The sequence below is a fragment of the Lytechinus pictus genome, chromosome 5, assembly GCF_037042905.1.
Source record: "Lytechinus pictus isolate F3 Inbred chromosome 5, Lp3.0, whole genome shotgun sequence".
Taxonomy (NCBI): Eukaryota; Metazoa; Echinodermata; class Echinoidea; order Temnopleuroida; family Toxopneustidae; genus Lytechinus; species Lytechinus pictus.
In genome coordinates, this window is record NC_087249.1 from 10,227,915 (window position 1) to 10,255,910 (window position 27,996).

Genomic DNA, 27,996 nt, shown 5'->3' on the forward strand with positions numbered 1-27,996 from the left:
CATTTGCTCCGGCGACAATTGCTCCGATGGAAAATCTGCACGTCAATCCAAACATGAAACCTACCCTCCAAAACTAAATAAACCCTAATCCTTAACTTTACATTATTCTGAAGTAAAAACTCTATTACAATCCTAACTCTAACCCTATGCTCTCTGAGATATAAAGACAAGAACAAATGCCGCAGGAGCAATGTTTACATTTTTGTGATATATTTTGGTTTGTCAAGTTCTCGAGCATTGTGCTACAATGACAGTCCGTCTTCCGCCAGTGATTTTATGCTCAATAATGTATACACCTGATTTATTGTCAAAACTTCTTTGTTATATTTGTGTTACCATATATTGTTAAACAGAAGAGGAGTAAATAAATAATATCGATTGAAGATATCAGTAATATCATGAATGGTGAATGTGTTAATCTTTCTTTCATAACGGTTTCCTTCCTATCAATGCAGGCAAGAGAAACTGGATGATCTCATCTCTCATGTTGCCATGGAAAAGGGTATTCTTCAGGGACTTATCATCGGAAGTGGGGTCAACTGGGCAAAAGACCCGGACCTAAAGGACATAGTGATTGGGCTGGGACAACAGCTCAAACTAGATTGAACTAAAGGACTATTTGAGAGAGTTCAAGTGGGTTAATTGTCACACTCTAAAGAACAAAGTGATTGGATCTGGAACAACAGTTGAAACTGGATTGAACTTGGTGGAGCTAATCATTTGGAGAGATAGATCAGAGTTGGTTAAAGGCTCCAACCTAAAGGACACAGTGATTGGACCTGGATAGTAGTTAAAACTATATTGAACTGAAGGACTATTTAAGAGAGTTCAACTGGGTTTAATGACCCTCTCCAAAGAACACAGTGATTGGACTCTGACAACAGTTCAAACTAGATGGAACTGAAGAACCGTTTTGAGTTTAAGTGGGCTTAATGTCCCACTCTAAAAAGAACATGGTAAATTGAACCTGAATGAGAGATTATCAAGATTGAATATGGTGGGACTAATCATTTGGAGTGACCAATCAAGTTGGTTAAAGGCTCCAACCTAAAGGACACCATGATTGGACCTGGACAACAGTTAAAACTAGATTGAAAATGTGTGACAAAGTGACATTGACTCATTTTGAGGTTTTTTTGTTGTTGGAGGTTACGTCAACCCAATTAAAGCAGTTTTCTAAAAAAAAATAACAAAGAATCAGGACTTTTTTCAATTCAATATCAGGACCAATTGTTTGTTTTTCTTGGTGCTTAAAAAGGAACATGGGTCTTCTGTATTTGTTTTCTGAATGTGTGTGAAAATAATACAGCCAAATATGAGCTTTCTCAGTATTTGAGCACATGACATTAACCTTTTTTTGTTAGGGAGCCTTACATTTTCAGTTGTCAGTTGGCTCTCGATATATTTGATAAATGACCTTAACATTTTTTGATTTGTTCTGAAATATACTGGTAGGAGAAACTATTGTTGACCTTTTTTGTGGCCATTTTTGTTTTGAGAGTGTAACAACACTGTTTTTAGCATGTTTAAAATGTTGATAGTCTATTTAGCACTTGGGTGATTCCATACGTGTCGTACGGGACATTTTGACATATTTTTGTCTCTTAGCTGAATGCTTAAGCAATACAAATTTTTTTGTCAGTGATAAAGTTATGGTGGGTTATGTTAAAAACCAATCACAATATGTTTGATTATGGGTGAATTAAAGGTGAAAATTTTGTGTCGTACAGGACTCAGAAATGTCCCGTACAACACGCAACACTTTCACCCCTAATACATCAATGGAAAACATATTTTTGCTGGTTGTCATCTTTTCATATGACTATCCAGTAGTACTTTCATATTACAACAAAACAAATTGAAAATCCTTGTTTGGACAGCAGGTTGAAGTGTTGGGAATCACCCACTTGTTAGTTCTGATAATGTATGATGCAGTGACATAGACATTCTTGATTGATTTTCTTAACAAAACATCCAAAAAGTTACATCGGCTTAAAAAGAATCTTTGTCAAATAGTATGATTTACACATTTTGTTTGGTTGTTAAAGCATTATCACACTTGTGTTTTTTATTTTCAACATTTTCATGCTGTTTTCACTATTGTGACATAGTGAGTCCTGAAATATGTTTTCCCCATTTACATGAATGACATACAATGAATAAAGACAAAATCAATTCCAATGATGTAAATCTTTATTAGTAAAGCATTGTTTTATTCATAAACCCAACCAATATGCACCAATCATAGTAAATATACAAGGTATAAAATTTGAGAAATTCTTCTATATAGATCTTTGTTTTATCTTACTACTTGCTTGTATATTTATTTTGTATAAATAAAAGTGTCATATATATACAATATCTTGAATGGTACATGTTGATACAATTTAATTTGTCATTGTTTGGTAACATAATCTGGAAGAGATTCAAGATTCCTTAGCAGTAAGAAAGACGGTTCAATAGATCACGCAATAGTTTTCCTTACCCTTTTAAAATTGAATCACAGTGACACGTCTGCTGCGCTTCAAAATATTTTCCCCCAATTTTTTAATCATATTTCACGTTCATTTAGCAAAGATTTTACCACTTTACATTGCAGTAAAAATTGGTGGAATATTCCGCTTGATGAAAATTTGCTTCATTTACCAATATGAGCCTATGACTTTCAAGAGTATACGATTTTCAAAAAGAATTCCTAATGAACGGAAAATCAATTTAACAGATAAATGTTAATCTGTATTCCCCTTCAATTTTTTTAAGTTTTCCTTAAAATATTAATCAAAAGTACACAAATGTCCAGTTAAGATTAAAACTTCTTTGAATTAGGTAATGACAATATCTTATAAATATCCTTATATCAAATTTATCAACAGTGAATTACAAAAACAGATATCTGTTCCATGCAAACCTGCACATTTTTTTTCAAACTATGAAAGATAGATACCTGCTAATGATCATAGCATTCCTTGACAAGTGAAAGACCATACTAGAACAGTAAATTTTTATGACCACCCAATCAATTTAAGTGCAAATAACAAATTCAAAATTTCAATTCAATCTTGAATTTTTGTAATGAAATTGAGTGAGGCGACAAAAAAGAGTAACATTAAAAGGATGTGACAGTCAACTCGAGGGTCAATTGAGAGCCTAGAAATATTAGGAATAAAAAGCTCAGTTGACATTTTAAGACTAAGAAACAAATTAGTCATGTCATCAGTCTATCCTTGCAAAAAGGGAACTCGTGTTCAAATTGAAGAAACGGTAGTGAGAACTATCAATTTCTATACATTTAAAATCTAACGATACAATGCATCAGTACTGCTGAAGATGTAATATATGAACACAAAGTTAATTTCTAATTTCTCTATTTCAGAGATCCGTGGTTTTGAGCTCTTTAAAGGACAAGTCCATCCCAACAAAAAATTAATTTGAATAAAAAGAGAATAATCCAACAAGCATAACACTGAAATTTTCATCAAAATCGGATGTAAAATGAGAAAGTTATGACATTTTATAAAGTTTCGCTTAATTTTACAAAACAGTTATTTGCACATCCTGATCGGTATGCAAATGAGGAGACTGATGACGTCATCCACTCACTATTTCTTTTGTATTTTATTATATGAAATATTCTAACTTGTGAAGTGAAACAACGATTAATTCCTCCCTGAGCATGTGGAATTGGCATTGTTTAATACTATATGTATCAGTCAAGTTGGTCCTTATTGTCAAATCTGTAAAAAATGAAATATTGTATAATTCAAACAATAAAAAACAAAAGAAATAGTGAGTGTGGGACATCATCAACTGTCTCATTTGCATCCCATTGAAATGTGCATATCACTGTTTTGTGAAAAATAAGCAAAACTTTAAAATGTCATAACTTTCTTATTTTACATCCGATTTTGATGAAATTTTCAATTTTATGCTAGTTAGATTTTTCTCTATTTATTCAAATCAAAATTTTTCTGGGGTGGACTTGACCTTTAACATCTTTGCTGCGCCGACATATAAGTTTAATTCCCCTGCATGAACCACATTTAGAATTGACACACATATTTGTGAAAATATAATAAAAACTATTCAATGATTGTTTCATAGTTTGTAAACAATCAATGGTCAAGCAGCTAAAACACTCAAAGAGACCTGGGGGCCGTTCACAAAGCTGTTCGTAAGTTAAGAGCAACTTTAAGAACGACTGGTGAACCTACCTTACGCGCTAAACCATCGCCAATGAACATGTTGGTGTATGGTATACCATTTACAAGGATCACCAGTCGTTCTTAAAGTCGCTCTTAAAGATAAATGAAAGTAGTTGCAGTAAACACTGATTTCACGAGAAAGTCTGTAAAACCAGGCTTAATTGTCATATCATCGAGGATCTAGATCTGGTACAGTTACATCAACTGAACTTTGTGAAATCTTGAAATCTACGCTGAAAAATGTTCACACTGAAGATCACCAACACAGATAAGCACGTGGGACAGTGTATTATCATTGCCTTGAATGTCGGCCCCACGCTTGACCCGAATCCTGTGCTTATTTGCTAATTCCTCAGCAATTACACAATTTCTTCCAGAATCCTTTGGCACATATTTTTTATTTATAAAAACAGACACTTTGGTGGTAATTTCATTGGATTCTGTACGAACTCATTTTGAAATCGTTACAACTGGCATTTATCTTTAACTTTCTGAACAGCTTTATGAAACACCCACCTGGGTGGATTTTGATAAAGCTGATTGTTTGTTACACATGATCTTATACACACTTGAAGTCTTATACACACTTTACACGCACTCTATGCACACATTTCAAAGCATGACTGAAAAAAAACTACCCTGAATCAGACACCCCAAATGGGGGTGCATTCCCAGTTTATATAACTCGTCAAATTTTGAAAAAATATTGTATTTCCATTCTAATGCTTGGTAATATAATTCTAATCTAAAAAGATTAATTTCAACTACACCTGATAGGAATAAAAAAGATTGATAATCTGTGGAGCATTTCATCAACATTTTGTCTGACAAGTTGTCAGATCCGACATCATTCCTTGATTTTGATTGGCTGAGAAGCATGTTACTATGGCAACTGTCAGATAAAACAAAACTTGTCTGATGAAACATCTGACTAATCCTTTCATGAAACGTTACCAAGATTTAGCAACTAATAATGGTCGCAAGTTGTGCATGAAGTTGCGAGTAACTTACAAACGGCTTTATCAAACACCATCCAGTATAAAAAGAATGAAAGCTTTACTACAGGCACGAGCCATAACCATAATGTCCTTGACTTCAACTTGAGTCACCAGTCAAGGAGACCATTCCTCAACCACTCAGCCATTGTCCCTCATATCAAAGATAACAATTTTAAAATGAGTTCGTACAGAATCCAATCATGATCACCCAGGTGTCTATATGACTGTATTAATGACAAATTTGTGCCAAAGGATTCTGAAAGAATTTGTGTAATTCATAAAACTACTATTAAAAAAATGCAACACATAAATCATTTGCATCCTACATATCTCCCAAAATATACATTCTGATTTAAATTACACCATGATATAATCTTATTCACTTTACACCAAAATTATTTATTCTTAGAGATCAAATTACAATATTGCTTTAAGAGAAAAAAATACTCTTACATGTACTATAAGTAATAATTGATAATTACCAGAATAGCACTTGTACATATATAACCATTTTCTTAGTCTTCAAACTCTAGTCATGGAGATAATAGATATATCTATTTTTAGAACAAAACTAGGAAAATTCCCACTACCCAGCTCCATGTCTCTCTAGATAATATTGTCCTTTAAAAATACAGAAAAAATACGAACTATCCATAGATCGAACAATACAAATAAGAAATACATGGCTTATTCAGATATTCCATAAATTGAGAAGGCAAGGCTATCTGATATTTTACAAGCCAATATTTCAGTGAACATACATTTTCATGATTTTTTTAAAAAACCATTCTCCACATTTATGAGTTGTTTATATTCACAATTCTGAGCCGTTTCATGACTCACAACTATGGTAACTTTTCCATTTTATTGTAACGGACATGGAATCCTTCATTGTGATTGGCTGCTGAGCCCCGTTACCATGGTAGTTCATCATGTTTCCTCCGTTTAAAAAATACCCCACCAGCTTATAACACAGGAACCCCATTGCCTTGCGTGTTATGTCAATGGTAGCTCAAGTGGGGTATTTACCCTCCCACTTTCAGTTTTTGGGAGTTTTCATATCTCTCGTTTAAAACTGGGGAGGGGTGGACTGACAGCTGATAAGAGCTGATAACACACAGCAACCACGGCAACAGGCTGATGACCATAGCGGTGGAGTTGGATTGCAGCTGTCCATCTTACATAATAGTATAAACAAACTATTAAGAGCTACGAATAATGAATCTGTATTCTATTTGTTTTAGGACATTGGCATATCCAAAAACGATTCGAAATTTAGATGAAGATCAAAATGGAAGTTTGAACGATGCAAAATGACCCACAATTGGCAAAATTACAATAAGTAAAACAAAAATAGTTCAGGGGGCCGTTTCATAAAGCTGTTCGTAAGAGAGCGACTTTAAGAACGACTGGTGATCCTTTCTTATGTGCAAAACCATCGCTAATGAATATACCATTCGCCATAAGAAAGGATCATCAGCCGTTCTTAAAGTCGCTCTTAACTTACGAACAGCTTTACGAAACACCCACCGGGACTCTTGCATGTTTATAATACCCCTCTCTCTCTCTTCCTTTCTCCCTATCAGTGATGCCAGGCTATGAAGGTCACTTCTCCAGGGGGGGATGGGGTGGGGTGGATTACAACTGGGCGAGTTTGTTTACTTATGGATTACCATTCTTGCAAAGGATTGCTGATATCTGGATGGGGGAGGGGTTGGTCAGAATGGCTAGGAACTCGAAATTGGGGTTCGATAGTTTAAACAAGAAATTTCCTCAATTTTGTGTCATAATGGCAAATTTGCTCTTTATGTAATGGTGCTCCAGGGGAGTGTGTCATCAACATTCTCGTCCAACAAATTGTCAGATCTGACAAATTTCCTTGATTTTGATTGGCTGAGAAGCAATGTTACTATGGTATCAATCGGATAAAACAGGACTTGTCGGATAAAACATCCAAGAAGTCCTTTCATGAAATGCTCCCCTGGCGTAAGCATACGACAGTGAAACTTCAGGTTATGTTGAACATAAGAAATTATAGAAAATGAAACCATCATAAAAGTTTCAGCCTGAACATATCAACAAGATGAGCAGAAAAGTGAAACGGAAAAAGAGAATATCCCGATATCTACAGCACATTGCTGGATCTCCCACATGAAGCGCTTGAATTTGAAGATTATGGCAGTCGTCTTGCTCTGGAATGACAGCTTTAATGCGCACTGCCATTGACATATCATGGGGAAATTGAATCAATATGAAATTTGCAAAAGGCCAATTGACTTGCATAATATAATCCGTCCGTCATGAGCGCCCATCGGACTAATGCAATAAAAGTTCGGAGAGCACAAATTTGACCGAACTCGTGATGGTTATTTACTTCGGGTCGTCGCAGTTCTAGTTTCCAACAATCCCAATTCCTAGACTCTTAGCAGGTCTCTTGATTCCTAAACCAAAATAAAATAACCTCTGTGAAGTTAATGTTTCAAAGTGAAAACATGCAGTTTACTTCTTGTTGGTTAGTCTACTAACTACTGCTCTCCTATATTAGACCTCCCAGACATACCAGCGTCTATTACATAACACCCCCAGGCATGCAGCTGAGTGAAAGACTTGAATCCTTTCTCTGTTCTGAGATTAGCCTTGATTTCCCCATGATTTGTCAATGGAAAGTCGCTTTAATATTGCCACGCAAGTATGACCACCAAAGTAGCGATGGAATGCCTGCATTTATTCCTTCAGATGTTCACAAGCCTGGGTCCCTTAATAAACACTGTATCAAAAAAAGAGAAAAGAAAGAAATATATAGAAATTACATCGGGACCCTGTCTTCCAAAGAGTTACGATTGATCAGATAACCCTCAACTATATATAGAAATAAAAAAATGTCATACTTTTTCTACAGTAATTTTGCACAATTTCCGTTGTAAACAAGAGAATGAATAAATGAATGAATGAGTGAATGATCGAATGAATATGCATCATACCTAGAATTTGTTTTTGAACAAACATGCATTTTAGATGTTGACATTGCTGGCTTTCCATGGTTGTGGTTAATCGGATCAATCATAAGATGGGGCACTGGGCTACCTAACACAAAGGTTCGCAATCAATCACAAAAGAGCATAAACTAATCAAGATCACTGATGCATGCTAATATTTTTCAACAATGACCACTGGTCAGGGTCAGGAAACAACTAATCAGAGGTAAGAGACCAGGCACCCTAAAACCAACAATAAATCGCCAGGGAAGGTTCTCTGTAAATAGCCAAATAGAAAATTTGGTCTTAAAAAAGCAACAAAATTGAAAAATTGTAAAGTTGAAGGAAAAAAAAGAGTTTCATTGACACATGTTGTGGACTGCTTGGAAGGTTCATTGAGATTAGACAGTGTGCACATCTCATGCTTGAGTGAACTTCGCACTTCAAATGGTGTTTTCTCCTTTTTCTTTGAAGCACTCACTCAATTTACTTTTCTGCAATCTGCATTCAATCAAATATGTGTGCGGGTTATTATTGATCAGTTATATATCATTTTACAGCTCAGGTGTTCGTTTTTTAACTCAGTAAAATCTCAACAGTCATTTTGGGCGCCTTGTTGTTGGTTTTGGGGTAGCTGGTCGCATATTTATCACACCTATATAATTCATATAAGCAGTTGTGCTTTGTTTGACCCTCAACAGGTAATATATCTCTTCATGTCAATGATTTGTAAAATATGTAATATATTTTAACTGAGGAAAGAAATTTGAATTAACAATCCATTGTAAACCTTTGTGAAATAAGGGCTCAGCACGAGAAAATGTACAAAAAATGTACCAAGAGATTGTGCAGAGCTTTTTTTTCAATTTCAACATACATGTAAATGACATTGGAGATGTGTGTAACCCTTTATGAACCAGCAGTCTTTCATCATTCAACACAAAAAGTGCAATTAAGATTATCAGTCCTAACAAGGGAAACTCAATTCTGACGAAAAGAGGGGAGAGGGAGAAAAGAAATAACACAATTTTGGTTTGACGATTAGAGTGTAGTATCAACTTATAATGTTGATTCTAACAATACTGTTCCACAAAACTAGCAGTCTTTTGGAAACTCAGCATCTTCTGAATTTCAATTTTCAGATTTTTCTCCATTTTCTCTCTATATGCAGCTTGTTTCCTCCTCAGCTCGGGTATATCATGGGAAATATCTCACACAATAAAAAGTTGATTTTACAAAGAGGCAAGCTGCATTTTGGGAGACAATGGAGAAAATCTGAGGACTATATACCCACATAATTGGAGTGTATGGTATACAAATAAGAGCATTCCATTTTATGGCAATGTTGCCAATTTGAGGATCACCATAGAACATAAAAAGAAAGTGGGACTTTCTACAACTTTTTAAACAAACTAGAACGTTTCGTAGTTTTATGCTTCAGCACTCGGTCTAACTTCATGTTCATGTAAAGACTAATTCCAAAAGGTTTCTTTCTTTTTTGTAAAAATTATCATGAACATTTCTTGTTTATCTTTAATTTGACAAAATGATGATGTCCTAAAATGTAATAAACATACCTTCTTTTTTCTTGGACAGTAGCAACAGGCCCTGAGGAGAAACAACAAACAAGTAAAAGAAAATACTATATTAGGAATTCTGTTTCCCACTGCATGCATAGCATAAGAACACCAATACAATAGAGAAACAATAGTCGGAAAAGTACAGCCAGCAAAATTCTTTGGTGCAGTAGAAATAACATCAAATTGGAAATTCCATTTATAAATCAGCTTATTTGTATGCCTGACATCCATTTCTTTTGGTCCTATTCTTACTTCACTCCATAAACCGCTCAAACCATATCAACATTAACTAAGAGCATTACATTTCATATGAAAGAAAAAAAACAGAGACAAATCACTAAGGGGGCACTTCATGGAAAATTGTTGGCACTGATTAAATTGTCAGTGCCGACGATTTCAGTGAAATGCTTGGTTCTGATTGGCTAAAAGGCACTGGCACCTGACTGTTAAAGCGGGTAAAGACGAACACACTTCATGGCATGGCATGCGCCTGTAATCCAAGCTACACGGGGAAGTTACAAATTGATGCAGAGGTTCGAGATTCGAACCCTGGTCACGTCTTTTGGATGGTGACGTTAAAGGTCGGTCCCAGACGTAAATAATCATATCTGATTGATACACATCTGACAAAACTCAAATACACACACACACTTCATGGCATTGTCCAAATACGATTCTTACCACGTTGGTTGATGTCCCATAACATATGGAGTTGTCTCGTGATCTTTGTGGCAATGATCCCGGCACGACCGGCATACCCCTTTAAAAAAACGAGCAAATACATGAATTACAGCTACAAAATAAAATTTTAAAGAGACATTAGACATCAAATCATGTGTTGAATGACAAGCTTTGAAGCACTCTAAACCCAAGGGTTAAATTTAAAATGCAAATAGAACAATCCAGGGCCAACATTACATGAAGCTTAATAGATGACATGACATTGACAGATGACATTGATGAATTAGGCATTAAAAATATTGTTATGTTGCCCTCATTCCACCAACTGTAAAATGCAAAAAGAAAAGGTTTCCTCTATTTTGCAAACCCCGAATATACAAATGCATTGTTTTGAGAGTAGAATTCCCTCTAATTTGTATTCAGTGGCCGGTATTCTGAAGTCGGGTTTAATTTAAACTCTGGTTTTAAGTTGTGGTTTAACTATGGAACGCCAATTGTTACATAAATCTATAAAAATAGAGGTTCAATGTATCAGCTCATTTGACTCCCAAAACTTAACTGCCTGGGAAGGATAAGTATGACATATGTCTTCACCATTAAAGAATTAGTAAAGAGCACAGTAAACATGAGAAGCATTCACTGTAAACAAAATTTTTGAAACGTTTGGCTTCCCATAATTTTAGCACAGAGTTAGACCATGGTCTAAGTTATACCCGACTTCAGAATATGAGCCAGTGTCTTAAAGAAACACTTTAATATGCGTTTTGACACATTTGACTGCATAAATAAATCATCCAATGCATGATTTTCTATTTGCAGAGCAGCAGCAAAGGCATTTTAAAAAAAGAAAGAAAAAAAAAACCGACTGACCGACCCAACTTGCCAATTTTGGGCTCATGAGGGCAGCATAACAACTTTTTTAGGCCCTATGTGCAATCAATTGTACAAATCAACTGTAATAATTGTTAAGGTTTGTGTTATCCATCTCATGGGTTACATACACCCTGACAAAAGTTTATTCTAAAAATAGCAACAAAAAATAAAAATAATGCTGAAGGTTGAGGAAAAACCCTTCAAAGATGTAAAAAGTTATTTGCAGTTTAATTTTTTGATTTGTGATGTCATATGCAAGCAGCTTTCCATTTGAATTTACAAAATCACTGAATGTAATTTTCTTAAAAAATTGAAAATGGTTTTTATTGTACCTTCAGTATATCAATAGACAAATCATGATACCTCCACTCTTAAAAGAAAAAAAAGTCATCATGAACCATCATTTAAAAAAAAATAATAATGCTTTTTATATTTCAGAACATATGGGGCAGCTGCTCATCTACTACGTCACAAATCAAAAACTTAAAATTGTAATAACTTTCTTTTTTGGATTTTTTTCTCATACCTTCATCGTCATTTTTCATTATTTTTCAGAGTGAACTTTCCCTTTAAATGATTCAATCCATCCCAATAAATTTAACCCATCTTCATGTGTTCGAGCCAATGAGAATAAATCATGAAGGATTCTCTACTTACAGTTGAATGAACAATCCTTGCAAGTGAAGTAATCCATCTTCTCTTCTCCTTCTTCAAACAAGGCTGTGAAACACGGTCTTGGTAGCTCGCTGTTGTATATAAAAATAACACATGAATTCATTAAAATCCTATCAGTACACCCTTTAATATACATGGCATAAGCCACATGGAACTCTGAGAAAACTGTTGGTTCACGTTAAAGGACAAGCCTGTCAAGGACAAGAAGCGAAACGTGGTGGACGGTATCAGATGTGAGCCAAACGGTTGTCAGGATGCCTACATCGGTCATACACAACAATCGCTGAAAGCTTGTGTGTACTACAAGTAACACCGTAACACTGGTTTCGTGGCCATTCCTCAGTTGGTGGTGTTTATCCACCTTAACGCTACGGGACACTCTTTCAAGAAGAAGGATGTGGTGATCCTGGACAGAAAAGGCAGTTGCTTCGAGAGAGGTGTGTTAAAGGAAGCTATTTGGGAGAGGGTGGAGAACCCCTCATTGAATCAGAGAGTTGGTTTGCGGTTTCAGCTACCACACACCTGGGACCGAATTCTACGGGAAATTCAGAGTCGTCTCTCACGTGACTGACTTCCCGCCCCTGGGGGACCAAGCAACATGTAAACTAGGGTCTTCTGACTTTGTTGAAAAGTCGCTTGGAAAGACATATTTTGTTAATTTGCCTGATGTAGCCTACAGTGGTTAGTGAAACGTCGTGACCACAGAGGGATTAAAGGTTTCTACTTTGCAATTTTCACCATTTCCATAAAAGACTAATGCTTTATGTATTAAAATGGGACTCAGATGGACAAATTTCTTTGATTTAGCTAGAATATCTTAAAGTTTGTGATTCTCCGAACCCCTGTCGGGATCTGCCACTGTGAAAACAAATACATGTATCCCATAATGCATTACCTTCTCAGTTTGACCTCTCCGAAGATGACGATATCACATCCTGGTTGGATGCCATACTCTAAGACAGGGATGGATTCGCTGTGTAGCAAGGTTACCAGTTCATTCTGATCCGTATTATAGGGGTTATCTTGGGCGAGGAGTGTGAATATGAGAGCCTCATCTACAACGATGTGCTCTTTACCATATGGCCTGAAAGAAATTGAGATTTTTATAAGCATTATCATCATTATCATCACCATCATGATCATTATCATCACCATCGTTGTTGTCGTCAATATCATCATTGCTTTTCATCATCATCATCATCATCGTCCCATCATCATCATCATCATAATCATCATCATCATCTCATTATCATCTCATCATCACCATCATATCATCATTACATCATCATCTCCTTGTCTTCCAGTCTGAGGGACGTGGGTTCGATTCCCAGCCATGGCGTGTTTCCCTTCAGCATGAAATTTACCCACATTGTGCTGCACTTTCACCAGGTGGGGTAAATGGGTACAGGCAGGAAGTAATTCCTCAAAAAGCTTTGAGAACTGAAATCAGTAGACTAGCTTAGCCAGGGTAATATAGGACCGCCTTGAGCTAGTGCTGCAAGTCAGGCGCCATGTTCGGGTTCGGTTCGGTTCGGCAAGGTTCGGCAGAAATTTGCCGAACATTGGTTCGGTTCGGGGTTCGGTAATGATAGACTGATAAAGCTATAGTTCATTCAGGTATATACGTAGCGTACCGGTAGACAATTTGTACTTGATTGACTGCATGTGCTCGCGTGTACCTCTGTCGCATCAAACCATTTTATCTATATCTTGACATGAAACTATGAAAGTTATAGCTCGCTCAACGAATCAACTTTTATCTCGAATTTGATTATCTGATGACAGATTTATTGGGTAACTCACAGTTCTAAAATGGCGACTCTTCTAAGTCCATACCTGGACCACACTTAGCTTTGGATACTTGCCAAATTAACTACGCTCGCACTCGTACCAGCTAGGCCAGCGCATGCAGTCCCCTTGTAGCGGGACTCTGAGCTCATGAATATTTATATATACAGTCCGGCCAAACGTGATTGGCAATTACGTCGGCCATCGCCAGCACCAGTGCACTGAACTGTAGGCATAGTAGGGCCAGGGGCGTGTCGAAGAAAGCATGCTTATGTAATGCGCCTTTCGCTAATTGGCTAGATGGGTGAACTAAACCACCAATCGCATGTCGCTAATTGTCGCATCGGTACATACAGCCACGTGCTTTGTCTGCTCGCGAAACTCAGCTCACTGATTGAAGAGCAATTCCCGAGATTTCTATGATTTCATTGGTCAGATTTCATTCGACCATGAACATACAGACCAAGTGGGATGCAAAGTTTTACGACTGTAATGGGACAGGGGGAGTAGAGTGATCATCGAATTATTTATGGTTAATTTGAGAAGTTGATAAGAAAGGAAAAAAAAAGTAAAGATTGGGGGTCATTTTCCCCCAAGAGATGAATGTTTCCGCATGGCTTTATCTTCATTCAACTTGTCAACGAGGGGAAGGGGATCTTGCTATATGCTATACCGTAATCAGTCATGAGTGTTTGATTTTTATTTTCATCTGATTGTTAATAATAAAAAAAGATAACTTCACCTCATCTCATGTCTATATTATTTGTTTTGCGTCTCTCCTTTCCATCTCTAACAGTCACTCACTTTATTTCCCACTTTCACTGGATCTCTCGTTTTCAAAACTCTTTACTTCTCTCTAAAATCATGAAAACTAGACAGTAGCGAGCCGACACCTCAATAATAATGTCAATCACCTCAATCAGATCTTTATTCTCCGCCGCAACAATACACGAGTTACGATCTTAATCACATCGTATCGTAATTCGTAATATTAATGGTACTTCATCTTTCACTTTCAGTTTATTGAGCTCGTTCATTCAAAATACTTTCAAACAAGAATCTTGTTCGCCACCTAAAAACAACAATATTTTAGATAATTAGATTTAACCAATGAACACTCATACAGTTTTGGTTTTCTTTACCATGCTTCGGCGATTCGGCCACAGAGCGAGAGATGATGAAAGCCAGTAAAATGATTATAGCGCAAGCTCGCGCAACATCATTCATCGGATCTCCTTTCTTTAATCAGGGCCGTAAAAACCACAATGTCAACATGAAAATGAAAACAAAATCTAGTAACCGCAAAATAAGCACATACTTCCAACATACAATTGCAAAGAAGATTAAATAGAGAATGCGCAAATATAACGATTAGAAAGGGTGTAAACTTATAAATTTATTAGCTGAAAGCCGTTTTTTTTTTTTTTTTGCCGAACTTCCGAACCAAGTCTTAGTGTTCGGTTCGGTTCTGTTCGGTTCGGAAGTGCCATGTTCGGCGAACTACCGTTCGGTTCGGCGGTTCGGCTACAGCACTACCTTGAGCACCTAACAGGGTGGACAAGTGTGCTTTATACATGTAAATCTTGAATTAGTACCATCATTACCATCATCATCATCATCATCATCATCATCATCATCATCATCATCATCATCATCATCATCATCATCATCATCAACACCATCATCATCATCATCAGCATCATTTTAATTTTTGGTTTTTGATTTGTGACGTCATATATGAGCAGCTGCCCCATAAAACACATAAATATCAATTCTATAACGGTCCATAATGACTTGAAGAAAATTATCTCAGGAGCGGGTGTGAAATCATCTGTCTGTTGATATACTGAAGGTACAGTAAAAACCATTTTCAATTTTTTTGAGAAAATGATATTTCATTGATTTTTTTTAAAACTACATGATATATGGGGATGCTGCTTGCATATGACATCACAAATCAAAATACTAATAACTTTGATGGGTTTGATGGGTTTTCCTCAAACCTTCACCAAAATTTTCAACAGGGTGAACTTTCTCTTTAAAATGCTGGTTATTATCATTATATCCTCCATAAATTAAATCTTGTATGCTGATTGGTCTAAATAGCATCATGTGCCCAAACATATTCTCACTATTTTGCGATGATGTTGAAAATGAAACATCCACTAAAGAATATTTACTATTGCGCGACGTCAATGATGGAATAGATGGAATAGTGCACTATTCCATCCTTGACGTCACAGATCATGCAATCTCTCGGGCGCACTGATCAGCGAGGTGACTCTACCGGGCAAGACCCATGGAGGGACGGCGCAGGCACAAATCTGCGTCCTGCAGAGCGCCTGGCTTCAGGAAAAGTAGATTAGTCAGCGCAGCGCATTATCTATATTTTGGTTCAGATTTTAAAAATATGAACTACGTGTACAAGAACTAGATTATGAAGATCTATTGTTCTAGCTTATTAAATGTAGGATATACAACAAATATACCAGGCCTATATTTCAAAAGTATAGGGGGAATTGTTCATCCTCGGTTGTACTGGCAAAATTACTATTTGGTACATTTGTATACTATTGTACTGACCTGATAAGTAGGTAATGGACATTAGGTTCTCTATACACGGCAACCCTGTCCTGTCTCTCTCTGATTCGTAGAAACAACATCTCTTTGATTTGAGACATGCTGCAAGCAAACAACATCAACAAAATGAACTACAGTCAGCAAACTTCATTTGTGTAAAAATAATAGCTTTTAGTTCAGGCCAGGATTATTATGAAAGAAACTGCCTCCATGTGAATAAGAAATGCTGAATATTAGACAATGGAAATTTTGTGTACATGTATGTTGAGAGATTAGAAATCATGCTGGAACTGTACACGAAAATGTAGCAATGGGACTATACTCATAAATCCTTGGTCCAAACATATCAGCCATTGGGGATCATAGCTCGATTTCAAGGGCATATGAGACGCAAGTGAACCATTGCGTTGAAATTTTTTAAAACTAGATTATTCTTCCTGAATAAGATAAGAATGAAAACCCTTACAAATATTGTTTCAATTTTTCCAACCACAGAAGTGTCCCTTCAAGCAATGTTACCATTGATTATTACCATTGATGGAAATATCTTAATTAAATAAGGCTAAAATGATAAAACTACTCATCTTGAATGCTGGTGAACATGTGTCTTGTGCTTTGCAAAATTTTTACACTAATTTGCATGAAATGCATGTAATAAGCTGCATTTGATTTGGGAATCAAATATTTCTCTGTCAACAAAACTCCCTGTTTAGGCCATGTGTAGAAAGTATCCTTTTGTATGGTTTATAGAAACATGGACAATCAAGAAAACCTTTAAAAGCTAGACTAGATGGCACCTATACTTGACTTTTAATGAGGGTACAAAATATTAGTTGGACAGATCGCAAAACAAAACATGAAATTTATGGACATCTTCCACCTAACTGCACCAAGGTAATTGAACGTAGTATGAGATTTGCTGGTCACTGTTTCCGTAGTGAGAAGGAAGTTATATCCGATATACATATACTTTTGTTGTGCCTCCCTCATAAAATGAAAGGACAGAGACCTTTAAATTGTGTTGATTACATATATAGGGATACAAATAATTTGTTACATGTCAGATTGCAAAGCCTGGCATACCACTGTTGATTCATTCTCGGATGCGTCAGATGTGTAGTGTAGTGTAGTGTAGTGTACTGTACATTAATATCCTTTTTAACAAAAGTCTTACAAAATTTTGTATGACCCCTTTTCTATAATCATTACTATACAACTTTTCACCTTGTTACAGAAAAAATTATCAAAATAAATTTTCTCACCTCGAATGTGGCTGCAATACCAGTTCTCCAACAACAATATCTTTGCCAAACAGTCTAAAAAATACAGTGACCGGAATAGTACTAAGTGTTGGGAGATGTTCCTTTAGATATCTGCATATTGAAAGAAGGAGAATGCATAGATTTAGATATTTTTTTTAATTTATTTCCAACTCGTCTAATGCCAATTCATCCAATTGCCAACTCGTCTACTATCATTTGGTCTACCATCAGTTCGTCCACTCACCACATGGTCTACTTTCATTTAGTCTAATGCCATTCCAGCTCATAACCAGTTGGTCCAATAGCCATTTAGTCCATATCATTTGGTCTAATTAAATTAAAATGTTAATTGTGCAAAATGAATGAAAAGAAAATGGGTATTAGACCAACTGGTTATTAGACGAAATGGTAATAGATGAACTGGTAATTAGACAAAGTGATGATTGGAACAAATGGTTATTGGACCAACTGGTTGTTAGACGAAATAGCATTAGACTAAATGAAGGTAGACCATGTGGTGAGTGGACAAGTTGGCAGTGGACGAATTGGCAATTTACATTTTTTTCATATCAAGGAACCATATGACGAGCCTCAGGCATGAACTTTTATTCAGTCAAAATCAATTAAAAGCATTTTCACAGGATATTGCTATACAATGCAAATAAGCTGCTTAAATCAGAAGGAAAATTTGAACACTCTTATAAAACAGAATAGAATATCATAAATAAAATAATGTGAAACTTGAAGATTACTTTAGTATGCCATCTAATTCTTAGTTTTCTCCTTTTGTTTGTGTAATTAATCTCTCTTTAGAATTAAAACATGTATATATGCCTATTGTTTCAATAGAAAAACTATGCCGATTAATTTTCATCATTGAGAAGTATTCATTTCCGTTCAGGGGCATATTCAGGGGGCCGTTTCATAAAACTGTTCATAAGTTAAGAATGACTTTAAGAACGACTGGTGATCCTTTCTTGTGGTAAATGATATTCACCATTAAATCATCATTAGTGATTATTTTGTGCGTAGGAAAGTTTAACCAGTCGTTCTTAACTTACAAACAGCTTTATGAAACACCCATCAGGTATTTCATAACTGGTTGTAGCAAGAGAAAATGGCAATTCTTTTCTGATTTTTTTTTTTTTGAAAAGAAGAAAGGGATGAACTTTGTCTCTCATTCCAATTGGCCTTTCTATCCTCCAAAAGGGGCATTCATCCAAAAAATTATTAGATCACAAGTGTATGATTTGGGAGCAAGGGTACCATCCCTCCCCCTCCCCCCCTCCACTTGATCCATGCCTGCGTCCAATGCTTGCAGGCATGCTAGTCAATGGATCATGAAAGGACTATGCACATAAATATTCAAGATCTATTTCATGAGGAAAACACTTGAAGGCAAGTACCAGCACATTCAACAACTTGATATTAAGCATATAAAGGCCCTGTCACATCGTTCCGTGCAAGCCTTGCATGTGACTTGCGGGTAACCATGCTGGCTATCCACAGGTCGCCCCACATTGACAGTATCTTGCATGCATCTCGCATGCAGTTGCCCGCAGGAGCAAAAGCAAGTCTGATTTGCACGCAGAAAAGTTTTGAACATGCTCAAAACTTGTTGCAGATGATTGCCAGCAACTCATCCTGAAGGCTTACACGGAACAATGTGACAGTGCCTTAACAGACATCGTAATTCAAAGAGCCTTGGTAAAACCACATAAACAAATTGCAGAACGCCATGCAAGGGATTATACCAGAAGAAAGAGAATATGGAGAAAATGACATAATCTTCAGGAGGTAGAAGTGCGACTCCCCCCCCTTAAAGTATAAAATATAAATAAAACAGCATAATGAATAAAACTGAATAAATAAATCATGATCAATCGGTCAAATGTGAACAAAAACAACAAAAGAAGTATGAGAAGGAGAAAGAGAAATGACAGGTATTGTGTCTGCTATGCTTGTAATACATGGACACTGAATACTTATATTTTGTTATGCTTGTATACAGTATGTATGTGAACCTACTGCCAGTAGAGGATGAATTTCTGTGTTTTTACACAGACAATAAACATTTTTCTTTTTCTTCTTTCTCCACTTTTCTCAGAAATTGGCACGATCATGCAGCATCCATCCATTCAGTAGTTATTGCTGAAGATTATATAGAGTACCGAAGTGTGACATCATAAATTTTCACTTTTTGCATTTCAGCGCTTTTGATACCATATTTTGGTAGAGCATGATGAAAAACCTCCACAACCCAAATTTGGCAAGAATCGGTCCATGGGGCCCCAAGATACTGTATGACCTCATGAATACATTGACTTCAATGGGGCTCATTATGTATTCATGAGGTCATACAGTATCTCAGGCCTCCATAGACCGATTCTCACCAAATGTTGGTAGAGGGGGTTTTTCATCATGTGCTACCAAATTATGGAATAAAAAACGCTGAAATGCAAAAAAAAGTTTGTTTATGATGTCATCAATTTGGTACTCTATTACTTATAAATGCAATTAATTAAGGACAGGAAAGAAATAAATATTCTGACTCAAAGATGCAAATACATGTAGAGCCAATATCATTAAGCTTCTATTCCATAATGATTTTTCTTTTATTTCACGTTTGCTTTGTCATGTACTTGTTGTAGAAACAGGAACATCATGCATGTATTCATTCTGACAGAAATGTAATGAAAGAAGACTTAATTTCTTAACAAAAATATGTGAGTGATAGTACTACTGACCTGTCGTATGTAGTCGCTAAGAGCTTTGTACATTTCTGGAATTCGGAGGAGAGTGTACATTTCTTTTGTATCCACGACTTTCCTATACAAGCAACAACAAAAAAAGGATCAAGAGTTAAACAATCACAAGAATTTCTGCTAATGATATATGTATCAACCCTGCTTCCCACTCCCCCCTGATCCACACCTAGACACAAAATACTTTAGTTGAACTTTAGTAAATATAGAAAAAAAGCAAGTATGCAATTCCAGTATCCTACAACTTTATTTTATTCTTATTGCCTGACTCATAACCACTAGTAGACAAAACTATATAGATTTTTTCACAATTGATATCTATAACATGTATATCATGAAAGAAATGACAAGCACAATTGAATATCAAAGAGATGTCTTAAGAACAGAAAGAGCAATGGAAAGAAAAATGTGTGGTGCTAAAATATCTGACAGAAAGAACACAGGTGAGCTCATGGAAAGGTTGGGCTCGGAAAAAACTGTGGTGGAAGTGGTTTGAGAGGGATGGGCCACCAGTTGAGGATGAACCTGCGATAAGGAGATGGTATCTGGAATTGGATTGCATGTAAGGAAAAGGAAGACCAAAGATATGGAAAGATGTGGTGAAGAAGGAAAGCAGAAAGGTTGGTTCATTGACGAGGATGCTCAAGACAGAAAGAAGTGAAAGGATGGATGATGATGATGATGATGGTGGTGTTGGTGATGATGATGATGATGATGGTGATGGTGATGATGATGGTGATGATGATGGTGATGATGATGGTGATGATGATGGTGATGATGATGGTAATGATGATGGTGATGACGATGGTGGTAATGATGATGGTGATGATGATGGTGATGATGATTGAGATGACAATGAATACGATGATGATGATGATGATGATGATGATGATGACAATGACGACGATGATGATGATGATGATAGAATCTATATCATAACACAAATTAAAATTCAAGTATATTTCCAAAAGAAATATAATACATAATCATTACATAATTAAACTCAATGAAAATGAAAATTAACAAAAATTTTCAAACATAGAATACTTTTGTGGAAATTTATAATTCATAATTCAAAAAGAAAATGAATGATGAAGATTGGAATCTTACTTTCTGCTTCACTTGCTTCATCATCTTTGCCTTTAAGGATATCAATCTGCTCCACGGCATGGTCAAAATGTTTCTGAAACTGACCCTTGAGGTTGCGGTAATAGCGCTCATGTTCAACGATCCCGACTCTGATGTATTCTGAATTTAAAAAAATTGTTTGATAGGAATAGAACTTTACAAGAGCCCCATCTCACAATATTTTTTTCAGGGGGTGAGGGGGGGTAGGGGCAAGCTTGAACTTTAAATGCAAATACCCATGTGAGTTCATGCTCAACGATCCCAACTCTAATGTACTCTGACCACAAATATAAGTGACATGTAGACAGGAGTAGAAATTTAGCTAAGTCACACCTTACAAAGAATGCGATTAGTACAATTTCTTCACTATGAAAAGCAAGCAACACAATAATTTGTTTGAATGCTTTTGAACTGAAATGGTCTTCTCTCTCTCTCTCTCTCTCTCTTGATCAATCGATGCTGTACATGTAAGCTGTCTGCATACATTTGCTTTGACCAATCAACAAGCTTTTTTTTTTATACAAATGGACAATGCATACGCTTTCAAGAGGAAAATTATGCTGTGGCTGCCTGTCCATAGCCGAGATTGGGAGGAATCGCAATAACAAGACTTGAATTAATTTCAAAGCAAGAAGCAAGGGTGTGTTTCCTGAGCCTTGATTCATGAGTCTTTAATGATTAGGCAATAGTTTAAAGTTCAAAGCTTATTTCCACATTTCCATAAAAAATAACAATTTACAGCATAAGCATAATCAAATCATAAAAATTGTTTCATCTTCAAAGTATATACACAAAGGAAAAAGTAAGGTACAAAAATGACTCAGTAGATAAGTGTTCTACAAACATGAAACATACAAAATATATCATAAAAATGTGGTGGGGTCAAAAGAAGTTAATCCAAAACTAAAAAGATTGACTCCATTCTTAGAAAGCAAATTAAGGGCTCAGTGGAAAAGACACAAAAAAACCCACAAAAACATGAATGAAGATTATGTTGATGCTCTTAATACTCATTGTGTTTTTAAAAAGTGTAAATAATTAATAAATATGAATCAATATATCTTGACCCCCTCCCACAACCCCTTTGAAAAAATTCCTGCACATGCCGTTGGCATTTTTTAATAACAGGTAATGTACATGTACATACCTCAGTCACATTTCCCCTACGGCGAGTCTAAAACAGCCGTTTTATTCATTTTTATTCAAACCACCTATATGTAGCTGGTACAAAAAAATGTTAAAATCGACTGTTTTTTACACGCCGAACGGCGGCGGCAGGGGAAATGTGACTGAGGTATCAGTGAACAATAGGCCTACAGTATCCTAAACTAGAAAAGTAATTGTATTTTTATGCTCACTATGCAGTATCCTTTCCACGGGTGATAGTTCTGCACTTTTAGCTAGCTTCTTTTCTGCCTCATTCGATGTTCCCGGTTCTGCTTCATCTGGGAGAAATAAAAACAAAAGAAAATTAGAAACAACTAAAGTGAAAAAAAAACATTTCAAAATATTATGGGAAATGTGCAATATAATATTATTGACCGAGTTGATATTCAATTTGTAAAATTATTGCATTTATTTTATTATCATAATTTCATTTTTTTTTCAGCTTATTTTTGTTTTTATTTGATTTCTACCGCAATCACTTTCATTTCTTCCTTCTTGATAACTTAATTTGATAGTTTCTATCTCTTGGGGGAAGGAGTAGGATTGAGAGCCTTATGGGGGCGTTTTGGTCTAGTGGTTAAGACTCTCATCTTTCAATCTGAAGGACGTGGGTTCGATTCCCAGCCATGGCGTGTTTTCCTTCAGCACTTTCACCAGGTGAGAAGCTTTGAGCTTTTGAGCTTAGACTAGCTAAGCCAGGGTAATATAGGATCACCTTGAGCACCTAACAGGGTGGATACATCCACATTGTGCTGCACTCAACCCAGGTGAAGAGAGTGGGTACCCGGTAGGAAGAAATTCCTTGAATGCTTGAGCGCCTACATGTCGGCTCGGCTACAGCCAGGGTTATAATATGATACCAATTTTCAAAAGTATATGCATACGGTAACTGCGCTATATAAATGGATAAATGGTCCATATTATCACTTTTATTTATATGAATTCATATGTCTCATTCTTAGCCAATAATTAGCAATAATTTTTGGATGGGAGCTTTATAAACCCCCTCTGCTGTTTCACAATCTGTGTACCCTTCCTGGAATGCTCCCCAGGGAGTGAAGAAAGTGCACACATCATGTGTAGGCAAGTCAGACTCTGATGACATACAATGTAAGGTGCTTACAGACATCGTTTAGGGGCGTGTTTCACAAAGAGTGAAGTGTGACTTATGGGGGGCATTGCAAGAAACTTGCGATCAATTGCAAGTCTATTTTCGATCTCTAAATCAATCATAAGTTTTGAAATTAACTGCAAATTTGTGATTGATTGCTAATCTGCTTCTTGAAACAAGGAGTGTAATATGATTTGCTATAGTTAAAATTGATCTATCAATTGTAAAATTGCCACAGAATATTTGCAATTGATTGCAAATATTTTCTTGAAACACCCCCTTAGAGTCATGCTTAGTGCGGATGCGCACGCGATATCTAACGCGCAATATCATTGATTAATACGCAGTAGCGCGCATCCTCTTAGCATGATTTTGACCAATGCGGTGATGCCTTTTATACGGCACGCATCTAGACATTTAAGTGCAACTCTAAGGGGGTGTTGCAAGAAAATATTTGCGATCACTTGCAAATATTATGTTGCAATTTTACAGCTGATAGATCAACGTTGGTTATAGCAAATCAGTTTCAAGGAGCAGATTGGCAATCAATCACTGATTTGCAATTAACTGCAAGACATATGATTGATTCAGGGACCAAAAAAAGACTCGCGATTGATCGCAGGTCTCTTGCAGCACCCCATTAGTCATACTTTACTCTTTGTGAAACACCCTCCTGATGCATGAAGTGCTATATAGAAGTAAATTATTATTCGTAATTACGCATGACTTTACGCACGACTGGAAAATGTTCTTAGGTCATAAATCAATTACATAGGGATATCACATAGCACAAGAAAGGATCACCAGTCGTGCGTAAAGTCATTCGTATCTTACGAACAGCTTTCTGAAACACCCACCAGGGGTTGTACTCGTTGGTTGGTCACTGGTCGCGGGATCAGCCATAACCGAGACAGGTGCTTTGCACTTTTTGACGAGGTCCGAGAAATAGGCATCCTCTGCTTTGTTCTTCTGTTGTACGACTATCTGGATCAAAGCGTCAAATCCCGTATCCCGAATCAGGTCCGCAATCCTCACTGGGGCATTGCAACATGGACATCTGCGCCTGAAAGGACAAGGAGGTTTGCCATTCAATGGTCATTTGATAGAACCTATCTGCCCTAATGAATACCATTTAATTCAAAATAAATGTGTACATAACTTGTGCTACAACTTTAGGATTTCAATTGCAAGCCATCATTGCTTGGTCATTATAAGATATTAGGCAAAGAAAAAAAAAAAAAATATATATATATATACCGGTATACATATATTCGGGGGGGGGGGGGACTACTTTTTACAACATACTGGCTAAATCTGCAACATTGGATAAGCTTTATTGCAATGAATTAGGGATTTTTGCTGGCTACTTGAGATTTTCCAAGGCTACAGTATTTAGAGCCCCAATGAAAAAAGTATTGGCAAGCATCCTACAATCCAATATTCTACAAAGTCACCATATAATACACAAAAACTTTATTAAAACACATAAGAAAATTATAAAACATTTTAGATAAATTGTTGCTATAGAATAAGATCTGAGGGAGAGGAAATCATGAGATTCATGAAAACCTAAACAATTTTTACTACAAAATCCATCCAGAATAAACCTCTATTCATCTCTTCTAGTATTATGCATTTCTCAGAACAGGGGGAGAGGAGGGGAGGGGCACAATGATGCAGGGGAATTTTTTATTGCGGGGGCTACTTTTCACAATCTACTGCCAAAATCTGCTACACATTGGATAAGCTTTAACATCTTTGTACAGTGAACAGTGAACAGGGATTTTCAGAGGCTTCTTTTTATACATGGAGGGCTATTTTCAGCATTAAAAGGGTGAGATTGCCCGGAACCCCCCCCCCCCCCCATTTAATTTTCCCTGGGATGATGCCTTTATACTCTCTGAGATGCAATACTACTCACTTCCTATCAATCCACTCTAGAATACATCCTTCGCAGTAGCGGTGTCCACACAGCGTGAGGGTCGTCATGTGAAACAGGCACATGCATATCGGACAGCTGAAGGAGTCTTTGAGGGGGTCCAACTGAAGTAATGAATGGGAGATAATTAACGAACGATCAATCAGATATAAGTATCAACCCTTGTATTTTGACAAATGAATAGGAAAACTAATAAGGCATTGCAAGAAACTCGGTGGATTCACAATATGGTGCGCCATCTATCGGTTGCAGCGAACAGGCCAATCATCTAACTTCGTGGTCCACATCTAACGCAGGCGCAGGCAGTGCACAGTGATAGTGTACTGTAATGTGACTGTGATGCTTCAAAAATGAAAACCATATGGCAAGAGTTCACCAAAAACGGTCTAAATTCCGCACAGAAATATGCGGGCAAATTTCTCTCCCACCTCCTGGACCCTAGTAAAGAGCATATATCCGTTCGAGCTTTGTCGGCCAGCACTGAATAATCGCAAGCACTCATGCACTTTAGTACTAGCGCATGCAACAGATGTCAATTTTTTCCCATGAGGCATTGCAAATTTTCACCTGTCTGCTGCAACCGATAAATGGCACACCATACTGTGTATCCACCGAATTCTATTTTTGGTCCCTAGAATATTCATATGTCTTGCAATTAATTGTAAATTGTAATTGATTACTGATATACTTGTGCAAAAGAAAAGATTTGCTGCAGCTAAAATTGATCTATTAATTGTAGAATTGCAAAAACATATTTGCAATTGATTGCAAATAATTTTTTGCAACACCCCTTATTAAGTCCTTTCATATTCCCATAATGAGCCTTGATATTCACTTCTACCCCTGTTGCCTTCATTTATAAGCACAACATAGTATTTGTATATTTCAATTACTGGCCTCTTTTGTCTTCTCAAAGATATGCAGTGAGCATTTCTCAAGGTGAAATACATGAATTATTTAAGAAATATTTTGTATTTATTTCTGTTATTTCAATTTATTACAATTGGGCGATTTCTTTAAAGGGGTCATAAGGACTAAATATGGTAAAATTTGGCAAGCAGAATGCTGCAAATTTCATCAACCTTTCATAACAAAGTTATTGAATTTTAAAGTTTAAATATATTTTGTGAAAACAGTAATATAGTACCGAAGTGTGACGTCACTGTCATGACAACGAACTGGCTGGTTCTAAACAGAGTCCCAGCTGACGATCGTCTATACACATTTGTATTTGCAAAAATTACCATCATTCTGAGGTTGCAAGTGATGAAATTCCATTAGCAGCCATTTTCTCCTATGAGAACAAGCTCCAGGTTCATTTGTTTAGAACCAGGCCGCCATGACACCATGGCAACTGACGTCATCGCTTCGGTACTCTATATGTCATGAATATTCAATAGATGGACTGTTGATATCATGTCCCCACTTTCCTTTTTATTCTTTATGGTATTACACGAAATCATAATTACGGTACTTCATATTTTCATGTGTATAATAATGTCTCCCTTGAAACAAAATAAAGTTGCAGCAATGATTATCTTACACAATTAATCAAATTAATCAATTTTTTTTCATTCTTGGTGGAAAAAAATTGAATAAACATAGTAAAATACAAAAGAATAATTGGAGATATGACATCATATGACATCATTCCACTGCACATTCATGAGGACATGCATAGAACTGTTTTACACAAAATAATACCAAATCATAAAATGTCATAACTTAACTAGAGATGCTCGGCGGGTCGCGCAGCCGAGCACATGTATCCCCGGAACCCACCGCGTCATCCGTCATTGCGATATATAGAGCTCACACAGAAATTTGACAAATAAATACAATTATCATGGCGACAATGACCCTAGCGTGCAGGTCCCCCAAGCCCATCTACCATCCAAGTGTGGTTGAAAAGTGACTTACGGTTGCGGAGAAAGACAAACTTGCATGTAAACTTCAACGTTGACCTGAAAATGACCTATGACCTTACCATGTGACCTCTGACTGCAGCATAACATGCAGGTTCCCCAAGTCCATCTACCATCCAAGTTTGGTTGAAAAGTGACTTACGGTTGCGGAGTTAGGTGTCATAAGAGAGTCTTGCATGTAAACTTTAACGTTGACCTGAAAATGACCTTTGACCTTACTATGTGACCTCCGACTGAAGCATATCATGCAGGTACCCAAAATCCATCTACCATCCAAGTTTGGTTGAAAAGTGACTTACGGTTGCAGAGTTAGGCGTCATAAGAGAGTCTAGCATGTAAACTTTAAC

General features: G+C 36.5%; 2 protein-coding genes across 3 annotated transcripts in view; one reads left to right on the forward strand and one right to left on the reverse strand.

Moving 5' to 3' along the window:
* LOC129261828 (centromere protein H-like) overlaps positions 1–2,359 on the forward strand; it is a 35,394-nt gene extending 33,035 nt beyond the window's left edge. For both annotated transcript variants that reach the window (XM_064099780.1, XM_064099781.1), the window contains one exon: positions 456–2,359. In XM_064099780.1, coding sequence (XP_063955850.1) covers positions 456–606 — 151 coding nt within the window. In that variant the 3' untranslated portion in view covers positions 607–2,359. The remainder of the gene's footprint in view (positions 1–455) is intronic.
* Positions 2,360–4,579: 2,220 nt separating this feature from the next.
* The window catches only part of LOC129260531 (uncharacterized), a 31,568-nt gene continuing 8,151 nt past the window's right edge, over positions 4,580–27,996 (reverse strand). The window contains exons 2-13 of the mRNA XM_054898499.2: positions 25,707–25,828; positions 24,643–24,848; positions 22,866–22,952; positions 21,490–21,627; positions 20,362–20,443; positions 17,615–17,725; positions 16,356–16,454; positions 12,880–13,068; positions 11,967–12,055; positions 10,437–10,515; positions 9,753–9,783; positions 4,580–7,967 (exon numbers count right to left, since the gene is read on the reverse strand). Of these exons, the coding sequence (XP_054754474.2) occupies positions 7,941–7,967; positions 9,753–9,783; positions 10,437–10,515; positions 11,967–12,055; positions 12,880–13,068; positions 16,356–16,454; positions 17,615–17,725; positions 20,362–20,443; positions 21,490–21,627; positions 22,866–22,952; positions 24,643–24,848; positions 25,707–25,828 (1,260 nt within the window). The 3' untranslated portion in view covers positions 4,580–7,940. The remainder of the gene's footprint in view (positions 7,968–9,752; positions 9,784–10,436; positions 10,516–11,966; positions 12,056–12,879; positions 13,069–16,355; positions 16,455–17,614; positions 17,726–20,361; positions 20,444–21,489; positions 21,628–22,865; positions 22,953–24,642; positions 24,849–25,706; positions 25,829–27,996) is intronic.